Here is a 19,588-nt window from a genome sequence, read left to right on the forward strand (position 1 = left end):
ATTTCCCTGGTGTTTAAGAGCCACGAGCAAAGCACAAGGATTCAGGCTTAGAAACACAGCAGGGAATCAAAACGTTACCCAAGTGAATTCTGATGTCTTGGTTTCCTTTCACCTAAAGTCATTGCCTACAGGCTCTGGCTGATGTGACCAGAAACAAGCCAGGTACTCTGTAGAAACAGGTCCAGTTCCAGTAGATGGCATGTGGCTCCTCTTGTCCAGAAAGCTAAGCTGTCCTCTTGATGTTTGTCAACAATTCCAGATATGTTCCCAAAGAGTGTCACCAGGAAAGGGTTTCAGACTCCTTGGTGCTGAGGGCTGGAGAGCATCATGAAGTGTATCTGGAGCTTCCTCCAGTGGCACCAGGAGGACTCAACAGCCCTCCTGGGCTGCTGATGCCATTGGGGTGAGGTGGCCCATGCAGAGAAGAGTACAGCAGAGCCACAGCTAGCAGAGAATGCTTAGTCTGAAAAAATTACCTGAAATTTTAATTCTGAATATATTTTTCATGCTGACTTCCTCTGCTCATGTAAATCATGACATGTGAGGCACTGCTGAATCACACCTTTGCAGGGGTAAGGGTGAGCTCTGACTGTACAGTCCCTAGAAATTCAATACAGCCATGTTGGCATGTGCAGATAGGAGAGGAAGGAGCCATCTGAAAGGGTAAACCGGGGTATCCTGCACCTAGGATATGGGAACATCTCGGCACAGCAATGCTTTGATGGACTGAGACCTTAAGGAGGTGACCTTCTAGAATAAGTACAGGGTTCCCCCATGACTTCTGGCAATGCAGAACACGAAAACAAACATTGCATGTATCTAAAAAGGAACTGTGGAAACAGGGTGCAAGTTGGTGTAAAACAGCAAGACAAATCAGCATTCACACACTGCTAGAAAGGGCTACACCAGGCTGGGAACGCTGCCCAAGAGCTCCAGTCCGGGTCCAAGGGCTGCGTCTGGGGCCAGCACCATCCCCGAGCTCTCCACGCCAGGCTCCCACAACACCCAGGTCATGCCAGGGGCCGCTGAGAGGGTTTAACAACCACTTTCCTTTTCCTTTAGGAAAAAGATCATGCCAACAACCTGCCTCTCACTTTTGCAGAGTAGCGGTGCTGCTTTTTCTTGGATAAATACATACAGACGAGCACGTGGCAACGAAGGCTGTTTATAAAAACAAGCAACAGTTGGGGGAGGACTTGGGTGGCAGCACACGCTCCCTAAAAGCTTGTAGATCTCCTCATCCCTCTCCAGGGAGGGCCAACAGTTCGGAGGCGATGAGGACAACTCCTCCAACAGTTACAGGTTCAGCCCTTCTCCCACCCAAGAAATGATGAGCCATGGACTCCTACACGGAATTTCCCCTCCTACCAGTTTCCAAGACCGGATGATTCTACCCCAGATATTTGTTTATAAACTTATGAACCAGTGAATGATGCACTAAACAGTTTTGCAAAAAAAGGTGAAATTTGTGCAACAACATCTCGACAGCTGTATTATTGATAAAGTCAAGTAAAATGAATATAAACAAGGTAAGATTTAATCTCTTGGTTCTTCTCGCATTAAGTCATTCTGAGGACTTAATTTTAAAATACGGAAGTGTTCTGAGAATATTTTGTAATTACAAACCAATAAGAAAAATCATCCAGGAGGAATAATTACATAATTTCTAGATGAACTCACTGCTTAGAAGAACTCACAGCTTAGAAGAGCAGTAATAAATAGATCCTCATATCATTACTGTTGCTGCAGCTGATGACTCACCACTGTTACTGGGATCATATCCCAGAATAGTCATGCTACTCTGTGTACTGCATACAAAATTAGCCATGAGGGACTTACTATTAAATGAAACAGATTTAGGGTTTTAGGATTCATGTGGTCATATCATAAAAACAAAAGCTGTTAAATATTTTACTTGAATGCACTGAATTTTAGGTACCAAACCTGAAGGCATCTGCTCTCCATCAGACAGAATTACCATCTGCATATACTGACTGCATGGGTTTTCAGGTAACAATTTCCTATCATACCTCTCTGGTTCTGCCAGCATAAGGTAGCCCTCTTACACACAGCAGCTAAAACATGCCATCTCGAGAGAAAAACACACATCATTTTATAGAAACATAAGGGAACAAGCATGGGTATCTGATACAGTTCATCAAAAAGAAAGAGATCATCTAATTAAAATGTATGTGCCTTAACAGCTAAAGCACAATGGTGTATCATTTTGATAGAGCTTAATTCAAAATGTATAACCAACTAGAATGAAACATGAGAAATGTCCTGCTATTAGACAACTCTATTAGCCTCCAAGAAACCTGCCAGAAACACCAACAGTTTCCTCTAACAAATACATATTTCATCACATAATGTAGGGGTTGTCTGCACTTACGTGCCACACCTAAGTGTGGTTTTGGTTTATTTGCAATTTTCAGTGAATACCAAGTCTTTGGGAACTGTAGGGCACATCCCCACATAAGCCATGTCAGAGATTGTCAGTATGACAGGACTAAGAAAGGACTTCCCCCACCCGACTCCGCAACCTCATTTCCAAACGTGTTCTGTCCTTTCATCTTCTGGTATTTACGCCCATCTCTAAGTACGTCTGCATCCTTTACCTTCACAACACGTTTACTGGAAAGAACATTAGGAACATCCAAAGTTTCCTTACTGGCTGAATAAAACCCTCTCCTTGTGCATTATAAAATGATCTAGTATGTATTACAAGTAAAAACACTTTTTTTTTTTCCACTCTTCAAGCAACATCCAGTACTCAGTGTACAATCACACATTACCAATGTGCTACCACCTCAAGGTACTTGCTTCTATCTTTTTTACATGAACTGCACCTTCAGGTTTTGCCAGCCACTAATTCTTCAGGTTTTCCTCTTAGGACGTTAGCTATTTTTATTTCATGTTGGTTTCTTAAGAGAACTCCTATTCCGTCCTCCAAACAAGCACACAAAATTACAGAAAATCTTTACTTGTCTTTGCAGCAATCACACACCAGCAAGTTAACTGAAGCAGAACCCAGATGCGTAACGGTTGCTTTTAAGCAGGCCCCCACTTAAATGGCCTCATGAGCATGAGCAAGTCCCTCCCCAGCGGGGATGTGTCCCAGTGCTCTCCTCTAACTGCCCCAGAGAAGAGCTCTGCCTGCCCCATGTCCAGCACCTCCACGCTCATCTCACTTGCAGCACAAGCTCCTTCCCAAAAAGCTCACAGGTAAAGCAGCTTGCTCGTGTTCTTGGAGCCAGGGTGGAAAACAAGAATAACCACTGAAATTACACGTACGGGTTTTTCAAACAAGGTTCAAGGTTCTCTGAGATCAAGAAGTTGGTTGAATCAGTGGGCAGTAACATGAAGCACCTTGTCCATCCATCTCCTGCAGGTCACCCCGCAGCCCCCTCCACTGCTGCATTGTGCTGAATCTGCCTCGTTTTCTGATTTAAACCCTGAACTCTTAATAACTGCTGTGACTTCCCTGGAAATACGTCAGCTGCTGCCCTAGATACTGAGTCTGCTACGCCAAACAGCCTTTTCCAGACTGCACAGTGACTTCCAGCTTATTTCTTGTGTTATTCTCAGCTTCTTTTGGTTCATCCTCATTTTGCCTTTCCAGCCACCTTACCTGGAGTACCGCCACGCTGCTGCGCACCCTTCCCAGCTCCCTCTCCTTTCCCCTTCTCTTTGACTAATATGCAGGAAACCAAGTATTTATGTGTCATTTTTTCAGCCTTCAGACAACAAGAGTTTTGCTCATTTCTCTGCAGATATTAATTCCTCCAGGCTAGGTAATAACAGTCTCCCTGAAGCAGCCTGTCCTTGTAGGATCTTACCGATGCTCCCTGGACCGCCCACTCGCATCTTTAGCTAACAGCCAGTTTTCTGGCCTTATTATAGCTCTCCCCTTATGAGAGTCAACTTGAATACTCGAAGCTGTATTTCATGCTCTCCTAAAAGCCAAATATACACTGTCTATCAAATTCAGTTCCTCTCCTAATTCTCTTACTTCTATAAACAAACCCACCAATCACATATGCTGTGTTTTGCTCATGCTTGTGCTTTTGACAGTGGGCCAAACCATTGAAATCAAAAGAGCTTCTGAGCCAGGATAGGCAATACAATATATGCTTCTTTAAATGTGGCAAATGTGCTTTTAATAGGCTTGTAACGATGACAGATTTTAATCCTGTGGAAGCAATTGTCTAGATTACTACCTGTGCATTTTTACAAACACATACTATATTTGCTTTTTCTAGTCCTCTGCTTTTTCTATATTCCTATCCCAAAACTGTATTACTTAAATCATCAAATGATGCATTCATTCCAGGAGTTTATATTATCGACCTATCATGTTTTATCCATGGCTTGTAAAAATATTTTATAATGGAATCAGGCCCTTCGGATTAATTCAATTCACTGTCATTTCACTACACCTATTGCCTTCATCTAAGAAAACATTAAAATGCACAGCAGGTTCACATGTCGTCTAGCTTTCAGGGACTAGCTCCCAGAGAAAACCATCATCATTCTTTCACATTTAATAGCAGATCTGGGGGAACAGCATGTGGCACTTAATAGAGGGGCCCCCCTTCCCCGTTGCAGATACTGCAAGTGGACCAGCAGCTCTCAAAGCGGGCAGCTGAAGGGAATCTTCGTAATACCAAAGTCCACAGCTGACACCTGTATTACAAACACAAGTTTCATGCTGATATATAATCCAGGCAAACACATAAACAGAAAGAAAAAGGAAATATAGGAAGTCTTCCATCATAAAAGAGGAATCGTGAGAGTTTTTATAAAGTTTCAGAGTTATGTTAACCACTATAGAATTAGCTGGTTTAATTTTTTTGTTGTTACTGCTTACATTAATTATTAAACTTTATTTGGAGTTAACGCTTACACACAGTAGGTTTAAACACCTCGGAGGGAGACACACAGCAAAAATTGCTTAAAGCTTCCCATTGCAAAAAGCTGTGTTCAGTGTGATGCTGCAGCCTCGCCAAGCTTGACTTGCTCAGGATGAAATTTGCCTGGAAAGTTCCTGCAAAAACTATTGAGCTGTTTTCAAGAATAAAATTATGGAAAACATGTTCTGTCTGCACTAACAAATGGTCTGTCAGAAGCCGGCTGGAGGTTGCTGGGTTTGATTTTTTTTCTCTTTTCTCTTTCAGAGTATTGCTTTAAAGGTTTAATTTTAAGCTTGGCAAGAGTGCCTGGCCAGTGTTAGTCAGGGATCAGCCTTTCCCCAAGACAAACACTGACAGTTGACTCACTGACGGTCTTTTGAAAGCAAATCTTAGCACGCATGCACTAATTGGAGCCTTTTTAGCGCTGGTCTGTTAAGCAGTCCCAATGGGGACAGGCACAGGAGCCCCCGCTGGGAGCCAGGCAACTCCTGCCTGCTCGCTGCCTGCAGCACCCAGCTGGTCAGCTGGGGAGTCAGACGCTGCCTCGAAAAGCAAACGAGGTGAGAAACTCAGTTAAAAAATAGGTGGCAACATATCTAAGGCTGTTATAGCACATGCGCATGGCAGGGTCTTGACCTTGACCCAGGCTGCTTTGAGTTCTCACTGTGGGAATATTGCTGCAGAGATGCTGGGCATGGGGGCCACTGCTTCCCATGCCACAGCACCACACAGCACCGACACTGGGGAATGCAAAAATGGGTCTTGGCGTTACTAAGAAGTTCTGGGGCTTTTTTCGCTCTTATATCTCAGCAGGTTTAGGAATGCAGATTCTTGTTTCTAAAGCTTTATCAGGATTTCCCTTATAAACCTCTTTTACAGAGGTTAATAACTGGGATAAAGATTTCTTTTAGCTAAAAACTTACTGGCCCGTAAGGCAATCTCCAGGCAGTTAGCTGCTACAGTGAACAACACAATGAAAAACAGGTTTGAAATCTGCATCCTGCAGAAGGAATGAATGAAATTTTGGGTTCCTACTGATCTGGGTTTTGTTATATATGAAGAATTCTAGAAGTTGAGTGCATTTTTTTCTAAACACACCCTTCCATAGCTTGTGATTACAGTTCTGCCATCCTGAGAATAGCTCCACATTACCAATGGACTGGTCCCCTACAATTTATCCCCTTTGCTGATGCAAAAAATGAAAAAGCTACTCCAGGGGCCATGCGACATTCCCCTCGAGTTACTTCTGCCCCAGTTGCTTCCGCACAGAATAAAGCCAGGCACACCCTGCGCAGGAGCAGCCTCACCAACACGATGCCCAGAGCAGGATGGATGAACGCTGGGCACTGCCCTCTGCTCCCCAGGTCCAAAGCTCAGCCTGAGTTGAACCCTGAGAACTAAACAAAGTATTTTCTCATACGCAGTCCTATCATTGCATACATCCTGGTCAGCACTGGGTAACACAGATTTGGAATTACAGTCATGATATTTATACCTTATCTAGATGAGATTCCTCAGAAGGATTTTTTAAAGGACATAAGGTGTAATTAAAAAGCTTTCTCCCCACATTGCAAAACCAAACCTATAATCATTATCCAACTCCTGTTTCCATGGGCTCTGCCCAGGAAACTCTGGATTATGGCAGATTTGTGTCAGCGTCCAGCTGCCACGGGAGGAGAGCCATCTCAAACCATGCACTGGTCACCCTCTGGTTCGCAGTGAGCCATCTTTCCTTCATAATTTTGAGGGCAACCATATACAAAAGAAAGATCCTGAAGCTTATAACACAGAACACAAAAAGATACCTTTCCACGTAATATAACAATGCCAATAGCATGTTTGTTTTTTATGAGTGTTGCAAAATTATGTTCTAAACTGTCTGAATTACAGTAAAAAAAAGCTGTTCGGTTACCTCTGGAAGAACAGTGAGCCTCCATCTGAGCGGAGCTGCCGCTATTTCTCAGCAAGGCAATGTTATAATGAGCTATGCTTCATTTCAGCAGATCTATCTGACATAGCGGGAGCATCACAGACCTCACAAAACTACAGCTGGTTTGTGCAGACACCCGGCAAAATTATTAAAATGCTGCATGATGGCACTATTCATAATAAGCAGTTTGGGGCAGACTAGGCCGTGTGTAGCAGGTAAGCAACAGCAGGTCTTCTCCTGCAGCTCCCGCTCCAGCCTCCCCTTTCTCAGCATTTTTACAGTCTTTGTTCAATTTATCACAGATGATCCCTGATGCTTATAATTGCAGTTTTACTTCTTTAAATACTAACCAGATAAAGGATGCGGAAGTAGAACAAAACAGGAAAGGTTAAGAGAAAAACCTCATTTTTATTCTTGTGAATTAGCTACCAGTGATGCATCCCTGTAAATCAATATTGTTCTGGTATGAGAGCTCAGACATCCATATTCACACAGCCCACGTCCGACGCTGGCCTGAGGACACAGCAGGCAGAGACTTCTTGGAAACGTGACTCTTTTACCACAAAGCCCTTGTTTGCATCTTTAGAATCACTTTGTAACGATGCTGCTGCTTTCTTAAAGGACTTCTCTACATTTAGCTACGCAAAGGTTAAAAAAAAACATTTTTCTTAAGAAAAGAAGGATTCCTGATGTTCAAAGAAAACCTAGCAGCCCGATCCTCCCGCGACTGCTGCACTAGGAATCAGCCTTTCTGGTTTTTCATTATTTCATTTATGTGCAAGTTTACTAGACGTACTGGGCTGGTTTGAAACCTCCCAGTGACGTCAATGGGCCAGCTAAATTAGAGCTCTGCGAGACAGCGGCACCGCACCCAGCCTGCCCGGGTCTGCTGCTCCTCGCAGGGTGACAGCTCAGACAGATACGATCAATCACGCACTCCTGGCACGGCACCAAAGCAGAGCTGCTTCAGCATTTACAATGGCAAACGCTCCCCATTACTCGGAGAATATTTTTTTTGTTCAGTGCAATTAACAATGAAAATGGTATTAAAAACTGCAGATGGCAAACGTATTAAAGCGCTAAAGCTCTTCACTAAATTCTGGAAGTTTAATTTTTTTGGAAGAAAAAAATAAAATTCCAAAGTAACAAAATTGTTGCTTGGCTTATAAAGGGATTTAATAATCATTTTATAGGATATATTCCCCCCCCGCCCCAATTACTCGTATGGTTCTCTTGCTTTTTTATGTAGCTCTCGCTATAAATTCTAGAAAATAAAATGACTGCAAGCCTTTAATAGCAGTTGATCTTTTTTAGCTTTTTTTAAGGAAAGCATATGAAAATGTGTTAATTCTATCCATCTAACTGTTAAACATGAAAACAAGCTCAGTAAGAAATCAACCCATGATACTGTTTGATCTGATGAATTACTGCTGTATGCTGTGAAGCCACATGTATTCATTTCACAGCACCTTTGGTTTATCAAGGAATTGTCCCAGTTCATCCGGTCCTTCTCGTCTGAGACATTAAATCCAGCTGCATGAGCACGGTACGGCACAGGACTGCTCTGCACGGCACTTGTCTGAAGAGCCAGACAGCATCTCCTAAGCCACCATGGAGCACACAAGGGGAAGATGCTGGGAGGAACGGGTATCAGTGGTGGAAGCATGGTGGTGGCCAGGACAAGGTCTCAGGACATGGCTGCAATAGCAGGGAAGTGGAGGGGATCATGTAGGAAGAAAGAAAATTATCCAAACTCTCTGTAGCACTATGAAAAACAATCTCTCAAGGTTATATGCACTGGTGATGAGGGAAGAATAAAAATCAGAGATGCAGAAGCATGCTTAGAGGTTGAAGAGCAGGGAAGCTAATCAGCAGACCTTTGCAAGCCAGTGGAGCACTCAATGGTATCCCCCCTCATTAGGAAGAAGACCACTGCCTTCCCCTCTAAAAGCATTCAAGGAGAACCTGGACTGATATGAGAAAGTTGACATGTGGCTTCCTGGTCATCCCTGGACACCACCTAAACCAAAGGGTATTCACTGGAGACCCACCAAAGACAGGCTGGGGAGCAGTACCTGCTGAGCTACCAGGGCAGCTCCTCCATCCAGGCTCACCCCGATCTGTCGATGGGACCAACATAGTATGGGGTGTTTACATCAAGTAAGGACTTAGACCTCTGTGTCTTAGACAAGTCAACAAGGAGGAGGAGGAAAAGATTGGAAAAACAACTTCATATGAGTGACAGACAGAGATATACATGACCTTGGCTAAAAAGAGCTTCCCATCCAAATAAAGTTACATAGATTATTTCACTAGAAGTTAAGATAATTAATGTAAACACGATAATGTAGACACGACAAGAGCAGCCTCAAATGCTCTAACTCTTCTGCCTTGCAAGACCGGAGTGAAAATATAGCCAGAAGCAACTTGAAAAGATAGAGCATGAAGAGAAGGGAAAGGTCACTAAATACCAAGCACCATTCCTCCACCAGAATCCCTCCGTAAGCAGCTTTTCAAATAGTGAAAGCAAATGCTGCATTGCTCAGACCCAATTAAATCCCCATTATTTTATTGTTAAAAATCCCGTTTCAGCCAGGCATTGTCTTCACTGCAGACACATTTCAACAGCGTATTCTTTATGCTTCCTACAGCCATTTGTGAGCACAAGAGAAATATTTGGCCTTCTCTTTCTAAATTGTGCCTACAGATTTCTGAGTTATGTCTCTCAAACCTACCCTCTGCATATAAATAATGTCTTTGTTGAAAATACTACCTATTTATAGAAGGCTACCGAATCAATACATGAAGACAACCAAAATGTTTTAAGTACATCTACAGTTACAGCTAAGACCCACGAAAATAGGACAGCCTGAAGGTAGAACAGATTTTTACCCACAATACTGGAGAGTATTAACTCCCAGACCAAAACCTGAGTCCTTCAAAACTCAATTTAAAAATCATAGTCAGTATATATGGTACCACAATATGAAAAATACTTCCAGCCTTATATCCAACTGCAAACATCTCAGCTTGAATCAACTCAGTTGAAAGAGTTAACGTCAGGATGGCTGTTTTGCATCCTGTGGTTATCACCCCTATGATAAATATGTTTATATTTCAGTACTGATACAAAGATATGCCAAGAGCACCTGCAACTCTGACTGCAATTATCTGCAGGCTGTGGAGCACCTCTAGGAAATCCCTGTGTTGTCTCCCAGAAGCAGAGACCTGGGGTTTCATGCCACCGCTCCTCCATTGACACAACGCAGCTGCTGTTCAGTCTCTAAAATTACTTAAAATTACTTATTTTGCACTTGCAACTACAGAAATGTATTTCTCCTTTCTCCTAATGAAACACTTATTTCCGTAACACCCTCTGCTCTGCAGAGGCGCTAGCACTGTCCGTAACTAATGCGCACAGTCTCTCCTCTTCCTTGCATTTGTAGTTCTGGCAAATTGATTAATGCTTCCCACCCCTTTTCTCCTGATCCAATATTCCTCTGTCTTAGCTTACTAGGGTTCTCCTCAAGAGGAACTTCCTAAATCCAACCAACAACTCTCCCTGCCAAAACGTCAAGGGGAAGCCATGGCAATAATTTCAAGATAGGTCTAATATGGGCTCTGCTAAGGCGCAGCAACACCTGCCACTGCGTCAGGCTCGGCCACATGATTCCTCACTTATCTTGGTCCTTCAGATCTGGCATGTTGCTGAGCGCTGGCAGCAAAGGCACATCTTCCTCCCTGAGCTCGCTCAGCCTGATCTGCTGGCGCCGGACTGCATCCCCCATGGTCGGCTGCCTTCGGAGCTTGCTCACACACAAAAACAATTTTGCAGGGGCAATGTTATACAGATTTTGGCACTCCCGTGGCCGCTGCTTGTTAAGATCCTGCTAGGATCTTGAACATGCAAGCCTGGATGTCACATCTGAACTCTTTACTACTGCAGACAAACGGGCATGTATGGAGAAAAGAAAGCTGAAGTATTTTGGCACAAGGATGATGAATGCTGGTAATGTGCTTGCCTGAAACTATGAGACTGTGTGATGCGTTGCACAGCAATTGTACATTTAGCACCTTGATTACACAGTCCTTATTTCTCTGCAAGCATTACACCTGCTTGGGAGTGAATACAAGAGTCGAACAGAGCGAGCACGGTAAGGACAGGAGGACGGGAGAGGTGGCACAGTCACCAGCACGCCCACCCGAGCAGCATGTGCTGGACGTCTTTGGCTGGGCAGGAACTCATGCTGCCAACAGCCTCTGCCCTCCTGAGCACACAGCAGCCGTGTGAATAGGTGAGGTGACACGTGCCACCAGGTCTGTCCTGCAGAAGGGCAGAGGGCATCTGGGCAGCGCCGTGCCACTGCCATGGCTTCCCCGGGCTGGCCCAGCCGGCAGCGGGAGGGAGAACAACCTCACCGTCCATCCCAACCCACAGCACAGTGGAGAAGGAGCAATCTTTCCCATCTCAGCTATCAATCGATTCATCAATGCCTCACTGAGCGCAGAAGACACAGCCCTAATGTTTATGCAACGTAATGACAGATACTGTTGTTTTTTTAAATTAAGAAAATGTTTCACCAATGCGAACCGGTCCTTGGGAAGGGAGGGGACACAGCATCTCACACAGAGAACTCAAGCAACCAGTGGGACCCTCCCTCCTTCCCCTTCTTGCTGCCTCCCTGCGTATAGGGGGCCCCTGTTTCTTCCTTTCTTAACATTTGCTTTAACCAGAGGTCTTCCGATAATATAATAATGGGCTTTTCCTTTTCTCTAAATATTTACCTTTCCATTCTCCTGTCCCTGAAACACCACACATGGCTCTTCTCGATGAGCAGACTGTGCTCTGGAGAAGGAAAGCTAACTGTGTATTCTTTATAGCACCATCTAAAGACTCAGAGCCTCAATATTTTTATTAATATACACAAATACTAAGCTATAGGTTCATCTCAGACCCTAATGCAGAGGCAGCCACAGTTAAACAATTATAAGCAATAATAAGATTACATAGAATAAATTCTATGTAAAACCAGAATATTTATGTGTGTAGGTAATATTACAGAATACAGTATTTGAATATCTAGAATATCAAATTCTCTCTGTATTTTATACTCTTACAAGATGCTGTATAGACTACACGGAATATCGGCAACTAGAACATATATATCACACTATCCAATGGCTTCATACCTTAACTCCAAAAGTGGACTTTTACCTATACAAAGGAAAGCTGTTTCGGTGCAGTCTATCAAACACAACCTGCAGTACCCGCTGTGGGACATGCCCCTGAAGTTTCCCTCACGTCTCCCCCTGCCCTAACACAACCAGATTAGAGCAGACCCAGCAGCGCCAGCTCCATCTGCTTATTAAAATGCAACAGCAGTTGACAACAGACTTGAGAAGGTACAGAAGTAACACCATGAAATCACCCAAGTGAAAAGACGTTTTAGTAACTCATTACTTTTTTAAATGAAAATTTATGTTCAAACACACCTTATAACAGAAACAATTAAGCACAATACAAAACTTTCCATGCTTTTCACCTCCCCCCTCCCAATTACTAGGCATTGTGAAGATGCGTTGTGAGATCAAAATCTGATCAGGAAAGACAGAGGAAAAGAAAATATTCAGCAAGCACCATGACAATTTTACAGCTTGAGGAACATGTATATCCTTATCAATGCTTCTGTTTAGCAGCTGCTTTTTGCAAATGTAAAATCGCACGCTTTCAAGCTCTTTTGCCCACCAGAACTGCTCCGATCTGGACAAAACCAAGTAATACTTACCAAATCCATGAATGACGGCGATTAGGTAAAAAATTAATATTTAACATTTTCCAAGATGATACTTTTCTTCTACTCGTCCGAAAATATTCAGTACATTTTCCACTTATTCCAAACTTCTGTCTTCCTGAAGTTGTATCAGTGGCACATAGATGTTTCCAGGAGTTTTTATTCTTTGTGATTACATGTCAACTCCCATTGCAGGGTGGATGTCACTTTATATATGAATGCAAATGACTTGGCAATCAAAATGTGAGGGTGCCTGTGGAACAGCCTCTTTGGACTCCCATATTTCTTCATTTATATCAGAAGAGAAAAAAAAAGATTTCTGGCAAAGCTCTGACTGCAGTTTCCTGCTCTCATTTGTATAATCCCTTCCAGTGATCTCGAGACAGGGGGGAAAAAAAAGGCAAGCCTTTTCCAAACTGGAGAAACATCCCCATTTTCCTGTTTATCCTTTCCAGGTCATATCCCTTGTTCGTTCACCACCTTCACAGATGAATCAAAGTTTTCTGACGCTGCAGAAACTCCACTCCCAGGTCCCTCCTGTGTAACCCGCTCTGCACCGTGGATGCGAGGGATGAGGTTCCCAGGGTGACACGGGTGCAGGCCCCTGTCCAGGTTAGGGGTTACGGGCAGGAGGGAGCACGTCTCTACGGCAAAAGGCCTGGCTTATCTATCCCACTAAACTGGAAGAAACAGCAAAGCTTTCAGAGGGTTGCAGGCTCCCTGCAAGGGGTCATTCTGCACAAACACGGGTGTGCTCTGCATTACTCCCGTCACTCAGGGACGGGTCTGTGTTTCTGGCCGGGATCCCTAGCTGCCTCTCCAGCCCTCCCTCTGCCTGCAGGAAAATCCTCCGAGCAGGTACGTCCGCAGCTGCAACTTCACCCAGAGCCTTTAAGCGAGAGCAGTTTTGTGTGTCTCTGCGTAAAATGGAATTTTACAAGATTTACATCTAAATCCCGCCGCTAAACATCAAACCCAGCACATCTCCCTGGTGCATCAAGACGTCAGGGGGTGGGTGGTGGGAAGACAGCCGCCACGGAGCCGCGCAGGGAGCAGCTCCCGAAATAAGGGCATTCCGCAGCAGCGCAGCCCAGGGCTTGGCTGCCAGCCCCCCGCCACGCACCCGTACCCGCTCCGGGGCTGCTGCCGGCGCTCGGTGAGGCTGCACCTCCTCCGGAGTCGGTGCTGGGGATGCAGAGCCGGGGAGGGGATCTAGGGACAAAGGGAGGGCTGGTTAAATAAAGGAGAATTTAAAGCGCTTCCAGCAGCAGCAGTGCGATGGTTTGGGAACACCGAAAGGGGATCTGCCTATGCGTCCCTGCCCAGGCAGCACCTCCGTCCACCCGAAGGCAGGGGCAAGGAAGGGGATTACACTAATGAGGCTGGAGTGTATGCTGTGCTTCCTTCTGTTTGGGAAACAAAAAGTTCAGTGTCAAGAAATGTGCAGTATGTACGAGCAAATTTTCCATTTACTGGATTTTTTCCTCCCAGTGAAGTCTCGAGACATTTCACCTTGACAACCAAAAGGAAGGGATTTTATCATCAGCTGAAATCAAATGCATAAGCAAACATGTATAAATGGGCTTTCTATAGGTGATGTATAAATGGGCTTTACATTTGATCAGCGTCATAAGTGATGCATAATGTTCCCTACCCACAGAGAGGAGGCTGGCCAAAGCAGCGAGAGGGGACAGCATGGGAGCCCTGCAGCCCGGGGCACTGAGCAGGGGACCGCACGCCACAGGAGCCTGTCCATAAACCGAGACCTGAAACCTGCCGGACCACCCTGCCCTGCAGTTAAGTCCGAACTGGAAAGGTGAATGAGTAACTTTTATTAATTAAGATCTCAAATCCAATGTCAAAATACACAGGAAGGAGTAGACTGGCAATGTCATTACATACTAAGTCACAACGCAACAGTTTGCACCGACACGGTCAGAGAAAAAACTCAGACTGGAGGAACTATGTGCTTCTTTCCTGTAACTGTTAGATGAAACATTAAACCATATTTTATTCTTTTGACATTAAAAAATATTTTATAAAAATGTAGGGGCAACTTAAAAGTATAATAAAGAAGTGTGTGTGCCTGTAAAGATCGAGTATGGTTAATCAATACCCAAACAGTTTGCGCCTCTCATTTGCTTTGCTGCATCTCCACTTTTGTCAATTTGTTTTGAAAGGAGCCAGTTTTACGCGCAGTGGTAAATAGTTTTGCTTTCAAATCAGCGTAGACCACAGAGTTATGCATCTTATATATGAAAAAGGCCCACAAACATACTGGACTAGACTGTGCTCTTGCCTAGAAAGGTTGGACCAGAAGATCCTTGAGGTCCCTTCCAACCTGGTATTCTATGATTCTATGATTCATACATGGAGGGAGATAAATACACAGATACACAGACAAATGCACGTTTTCAACCCCAGCCTGTAGACTGTACTACTGGTACAACAGGTAGTTGTACAAATGGCCATTTTTACACACAGCCAGCAGAGACAACAATTCTGCTGTTACTGGCTTCAAAAAGGGAATTTACATTTTCAAAAGTGATGTTTATTATGCTGGAAATGCATGTTGGTTTGGACATAGTTGAAAACTCAGCTCAGAAGATATTTCAGGCATTTCTTAACGATGCAGGAATTTCTAGATCACTGTGCCCTCCCTTTCTTTTGTGAAGTAAAGCCCAGCATCACAGGCTTCTTCTATACACGCTTGCCGCTTACTGTCAGGCTAGCAAAACCCAGCATCACAAACCCACTGATATACCTCATATGGTTTTCATAAATGAATAACACTGTGTATGAGAGTTAAATTAAGCAACTCCCCCCATGGGGCAGGCTGAAATTTAATTTACTGTCAAGTAAGAGAAATTCAGCTCACATAATGAGCTTAACCCAAGCCTCTGGGACATTCCCAATGGACATGCCAACATTGTGGGCTTGGGAAGCAACAAACCACTGTCACCCCCAAAAATCTCTCACCCTTCACTCTGCTGGCTTCTCATCCAATCCGCACCCAACAAGTTGAAAATTCTCACGATTTCATACGACTCAAATAAACTCCTTTTTAATGTCCTCCTCTTGCCCTACGTGATTCTGCCCTTCTAGCTCTTCCCCAGCTCTCAGGCTGGTACATTAAAATATTACCAGGTTTAAAATGGCTGTGCCCTCCACCCCCCATGCCTGGGAAAAAACACCAGCATGTCCCACTTGAATAGAAAGTCTGCCACGTTGGCCTTCAACATTATTCTCGTTCTTCTTGGTGAAAAAGACAAAATTAATTCACTGCTAATTTGGTAACAGATGTTTTCGTGCGCTATTGCTTCTTTTCTATCCTACCACACTGAGATTCTGCATTTTCTCTCCCTGCTCCCATTTGTATGGTATCTCCCTTCACGTTTCCAACCTTTCCCTTCATCGAGCATCCTGAACTTGATGTGGATAATTGCAGGGAACATGGCAGTAATCAAACGGTGGCTGGGTGGGAAGGATAATAAGTCATTCTCCTGTTTTTTTTCTCCTATAGCTTCTCAGACAGTTGAATAATTATCCTCCACTAAAGACCCAAATGAAAGACTAGCAATTGCAGTATCAACATGACATAAATGAATATAACTCTCAGGCCTATGATCAGAACTCACCTCTACCTCACTTCTGGGTCTAAGCACTGCTGAATGCCCTGCCTCCTACTCCTACACACTTCAAAAAATCATCAAATTGTTCATTTTGATCTTTATCCATTGGGTGCCACATCTACATATTTAATATGTTTATTAATTAGAGGATGAAATGGCTTTGCAAGCCCCACTAAGGATGAGTGCTAGTCCCATCGGTCCACCCTGGCAGCCCCAATACCAATGCTCCACCAGGGAAACGTCAAATGTTTTGTGAAAAATTGCACGGACTCTTCAAAACCATTTTCTAGAAAACCAGCATATAACATTTTTCCACGTCTTTCAGAAAAGTTACATAACGCAGCTATTGCGCAGCTGGCCTGTAATCGTGCTGGCTTGAAACACTCCAGGCCCTTCAGCACTTCGTTACCTTTATTCCCTCAATCAACAGCAGGTTGCTGTGAGGGCTCAGGAATGTTCTCTGTCCTCGAAAGGCACAGACACAGCAGCCTGAAAAAAATCAGCTGATATTTTGGATATCTTGAGACAAACCAGAAGTGCAGTACATTCGTAAAAATACGCACATTTGATGCTATCTCTTTCCAGATTAAAGGCCATATACTAATGCAAGAGCATATTGGGGTTTTCACCCCAGATAAATAAATAAAATACTAAACATTTCTAGGGGAATATTTTGTCTTTCTCCTCGTTGTTAACAGTGGAATAATCAGGATAACTTGCAAACATCCTAGCTTATAATCAAAAAGCATGAAAACTACTCAGAAATGAACTTCTGCTCTAATGCTGCTCCCTGGTATTTTATTAGCTGTTTTGCAGAGCGGTATCGACCCTTTTGCAAATGTTTATATTGTTGGTTTTTTTTGTCACATGCCACTGCCACAGGCTGCTTTGCAGAGTACAAAGCTATCTATTGATTTGGAAAGGATGTGATTGCTTGTGCACCAAACCAACTGCTCAGCCACGCAGCAGCTTTTCGTTCATTCTTTCATTCTGGCCACACTGATTCATAATGATGAAATACTGATTTGCAATTCTAATTTCCTTCTTTCTCTTAAATAGGCTACCCAAGGACTGACCCAAGAGCTGCAGGAACATTACCTTATCAACCCTTACATTAGATACCAGCATTCTCCATGTAATACTGAAAAATATACTTATTTAAGAAATGCAATCATAAAACATATACCCATTCAAAATAATTAGCTCATCAAACATAATTTTAAGATAACCTATTTTTCTTGAATTTTGGGATTCTTTTCACCAAATAATAAGCTATACCTGCTGTAAGCTGACTTGAGACCTGCAGGTAATTTGGTGTACCAGGAAATTACTGGCTCCAAAACCTGACCTGGATGTCACACAGACTCTTCTGTAAAATGCATATGCCAAAGACCTCGCAGGAATGAAAGCCTAAGATAAGCCGAGCAGTGGACTGCGGAAGGTAGCAAGCATAATTACAGGTATGTATTGATGAGGGACAAGCTCACTGAAACCTCTTGCCAATGCAGATGACTGTTTAATTGTCAACTCAACTATTCAGGGCTGTTTTTTCCCCTCCTCTGCAGGTGGTGCAGTCCCTGCACCTGTGCGATGGGTGTTTAAGAGGTGCTGAACATGAATGATGGGCTCCCTTTCATCGTCTTACACTCAGGTTGAACTCGGTCTGCAGAGCTCTGGATAAATACAGGCAGGAGATGGCACTTTTGTTTTCCAAAAGTGGTATCACTAGAAGTCATTTGGCAGCAGGAAACTTCAGCTTCTGGAGTAATGTTAGCAATATGCCCTGACTCTCTCCTCCACAAATGCAAAAACAAAGTACCCCCAGGACAATTCATCTTTCCAAACCAGATACATCACCTCCATCTTTCTCACCAACACCTTCTTTCCCCTCTTCCCGTAAATAAAAACTGTATTTTCAAACAGGTAACATTCAAACCAAGCAACTTAACATGGAAGACGAGGTGTTTCAAAGCAAACTCTTCTTACGGTTCTTAAGAATGGTTCTTAAAAAATGGTTACAAAGCCTTCTTACTCCAGCAACAGGAAGCATCGTGCTTGCAAGCTCTTGTCCTGCTGGGGGACTTCAACCAAGCCGACATCTGCTGGAAAAGTACCACAGCGAGCTACAGGCAATCCAGGAGACTCCCGGAATGCATTGAGGACAACTTCTTAAGCCAGGTAGTAGACAGCCCTACCAGAGGGGATGTGATACTGGACCTATTGGTCACCAGCGCAAGTGAGTTACTTGGTGACATCAAGATTGGGGGCAGCCTGGACTGCGGTGATCGTTCACTGGTGGAGTTCGCAGTCCTGAGGGAAATGGGTCAGGTGAAAAGTAAAGTCAGGACCCTGAATTTTAGGAAAGCAAACTTCCAGCTCTTCAAGGAGTTAGTCAACAGGACCCCCTGGGAAATGGCCCTCAGGGACAAGGGAGCAGAACAGAGCTGGCAGATCTTTAAGGATGCTTTCCATAGAATGCAAGAGCTCTCGATACCCAGGTGTAAGAAATCAGGAAAGGAAGTCAAGAGACCGATATGGATGAGTTGAGACCTGCTGGTCAAACTAAAGGGCAAGAAGGAAGTGCACAGGCAGTGGAAGCAGGGACAGGTATCCTGGGATGGGGTAACCCCGGTATCAATACAGGCTGAGGGACAAGGGGACTGAGAGCAGCTCTTCAGAAAAGGACTTGGTGGTACTGGTGGATGAAAACCTGGACATAGGCCAGCAATGTGCGCTCGCAGCCCAGAAGGGCAACCATATCCTGGGCTGCATCAAAAGAAGCGTGGCCAGCAGGTTGAGGGAGGTGATTCTGCCCCTCTGCTCTGCTCCAGTAAGACCCCACCTGGAGCACTGCATCCAGCTCTGGGGTCCTCAGCACAGGAAGGACATGGACCTGTTGGAGTGGGTCCAGAGGAGGGCCACAAAAATGATCAGAGGGCTGAAGCACCTCTCCTATGAAGAAAGGCTGAAAGAGCTGGGGTTGTTCAGCCTGGAGAAGAGAAGGCTCTGGGGAGACCCTATTGCAGCCTTTCAGTACTTAAAGGGGGCCTACAAGAAAGATGGGGACAAACTTTTAAGCAGGGCCTGTTGTGATAGGACAAGGGGCAATGGTTTTAAACTAAAAGAAGGTAGATTTAGACTAGATATAAGGAAGAAAATTTTTATGAGGATGGTGAAACACTGGAGCAGGTTGGCCAGAGAAGTGGTAGATGCCCTATCCCTGAAAACATTCAAGGCCAGGTTGGACAGGGCTCTGAGCAACCTGACCTAGTTGAAGATGTCCCTGCTTATTGCAGGGGGGTTGGACTATAAATGACCTTT

At 44.2% G+C, this 19,588-nt stretch overlaps 1 protein-coding gene and 1 long non-coding RNA gene across 4 annotated transcripts in view; one reads left to right on the forward strand and one right to left on the reverse strand.

The window, feature by feature from the left end:
* The window catches only part of PDE4B (phosphodiesterase 4B), a 221,018-nt gene that overhangs the window by 81,956 nt on the left and 119,474 nt on the right, over positions 1-19,588 (reverse strand). Inside the window, exon 1 of one of the 3 annotated variants that reach the window (XM_087734353.1) lies at positions 12,630-13,258. The exons of the other annotated variants lie outside the window; for them this stretch is intronic. Within the exon in view, the coding sequence (XP_087590479.1) occupies positions 12,630-12,676 (47 nt within the window). The 5' untranslated portion in view covers positions 12,677-13,258. Of the gene's footprint in view, positions 1-12,629; positions 13,259-19,588 lie in introns of those variants that run through there. 3 annotated transcript variants of the gene reach the window in all.
* Positions 13,387-18,253, forward strand: LOC148052082 (uncharacterized). Its single transcript, XR_015699227.1, has 4 exons — positions 13,387-13,493; positions 14,296-14,451; positions 17,327-17,727; positions 17,833-18,253. It is a non-coding gene; the product is annotated as an uncharacterized LOC148052082 (long non-coding RNA).

The sequence above is a fragment of the Nipponia nippon genome, unplaced genomic scaffold (assembly GCF_047370975.1).
Source record: "Nipponia nippon isolate SJK-2023a ecotype South Korea unplaced genomic scaffold, ASM4737097v1 scaffold_5, whole genome shotgun sequence".
NCBI classification, from domain to species: Eukaryota; Metazoa; Chordata; class Aves; order Pelecaniformes; family Threskiornithidae; genus Nipponia; species Nipponia nippon.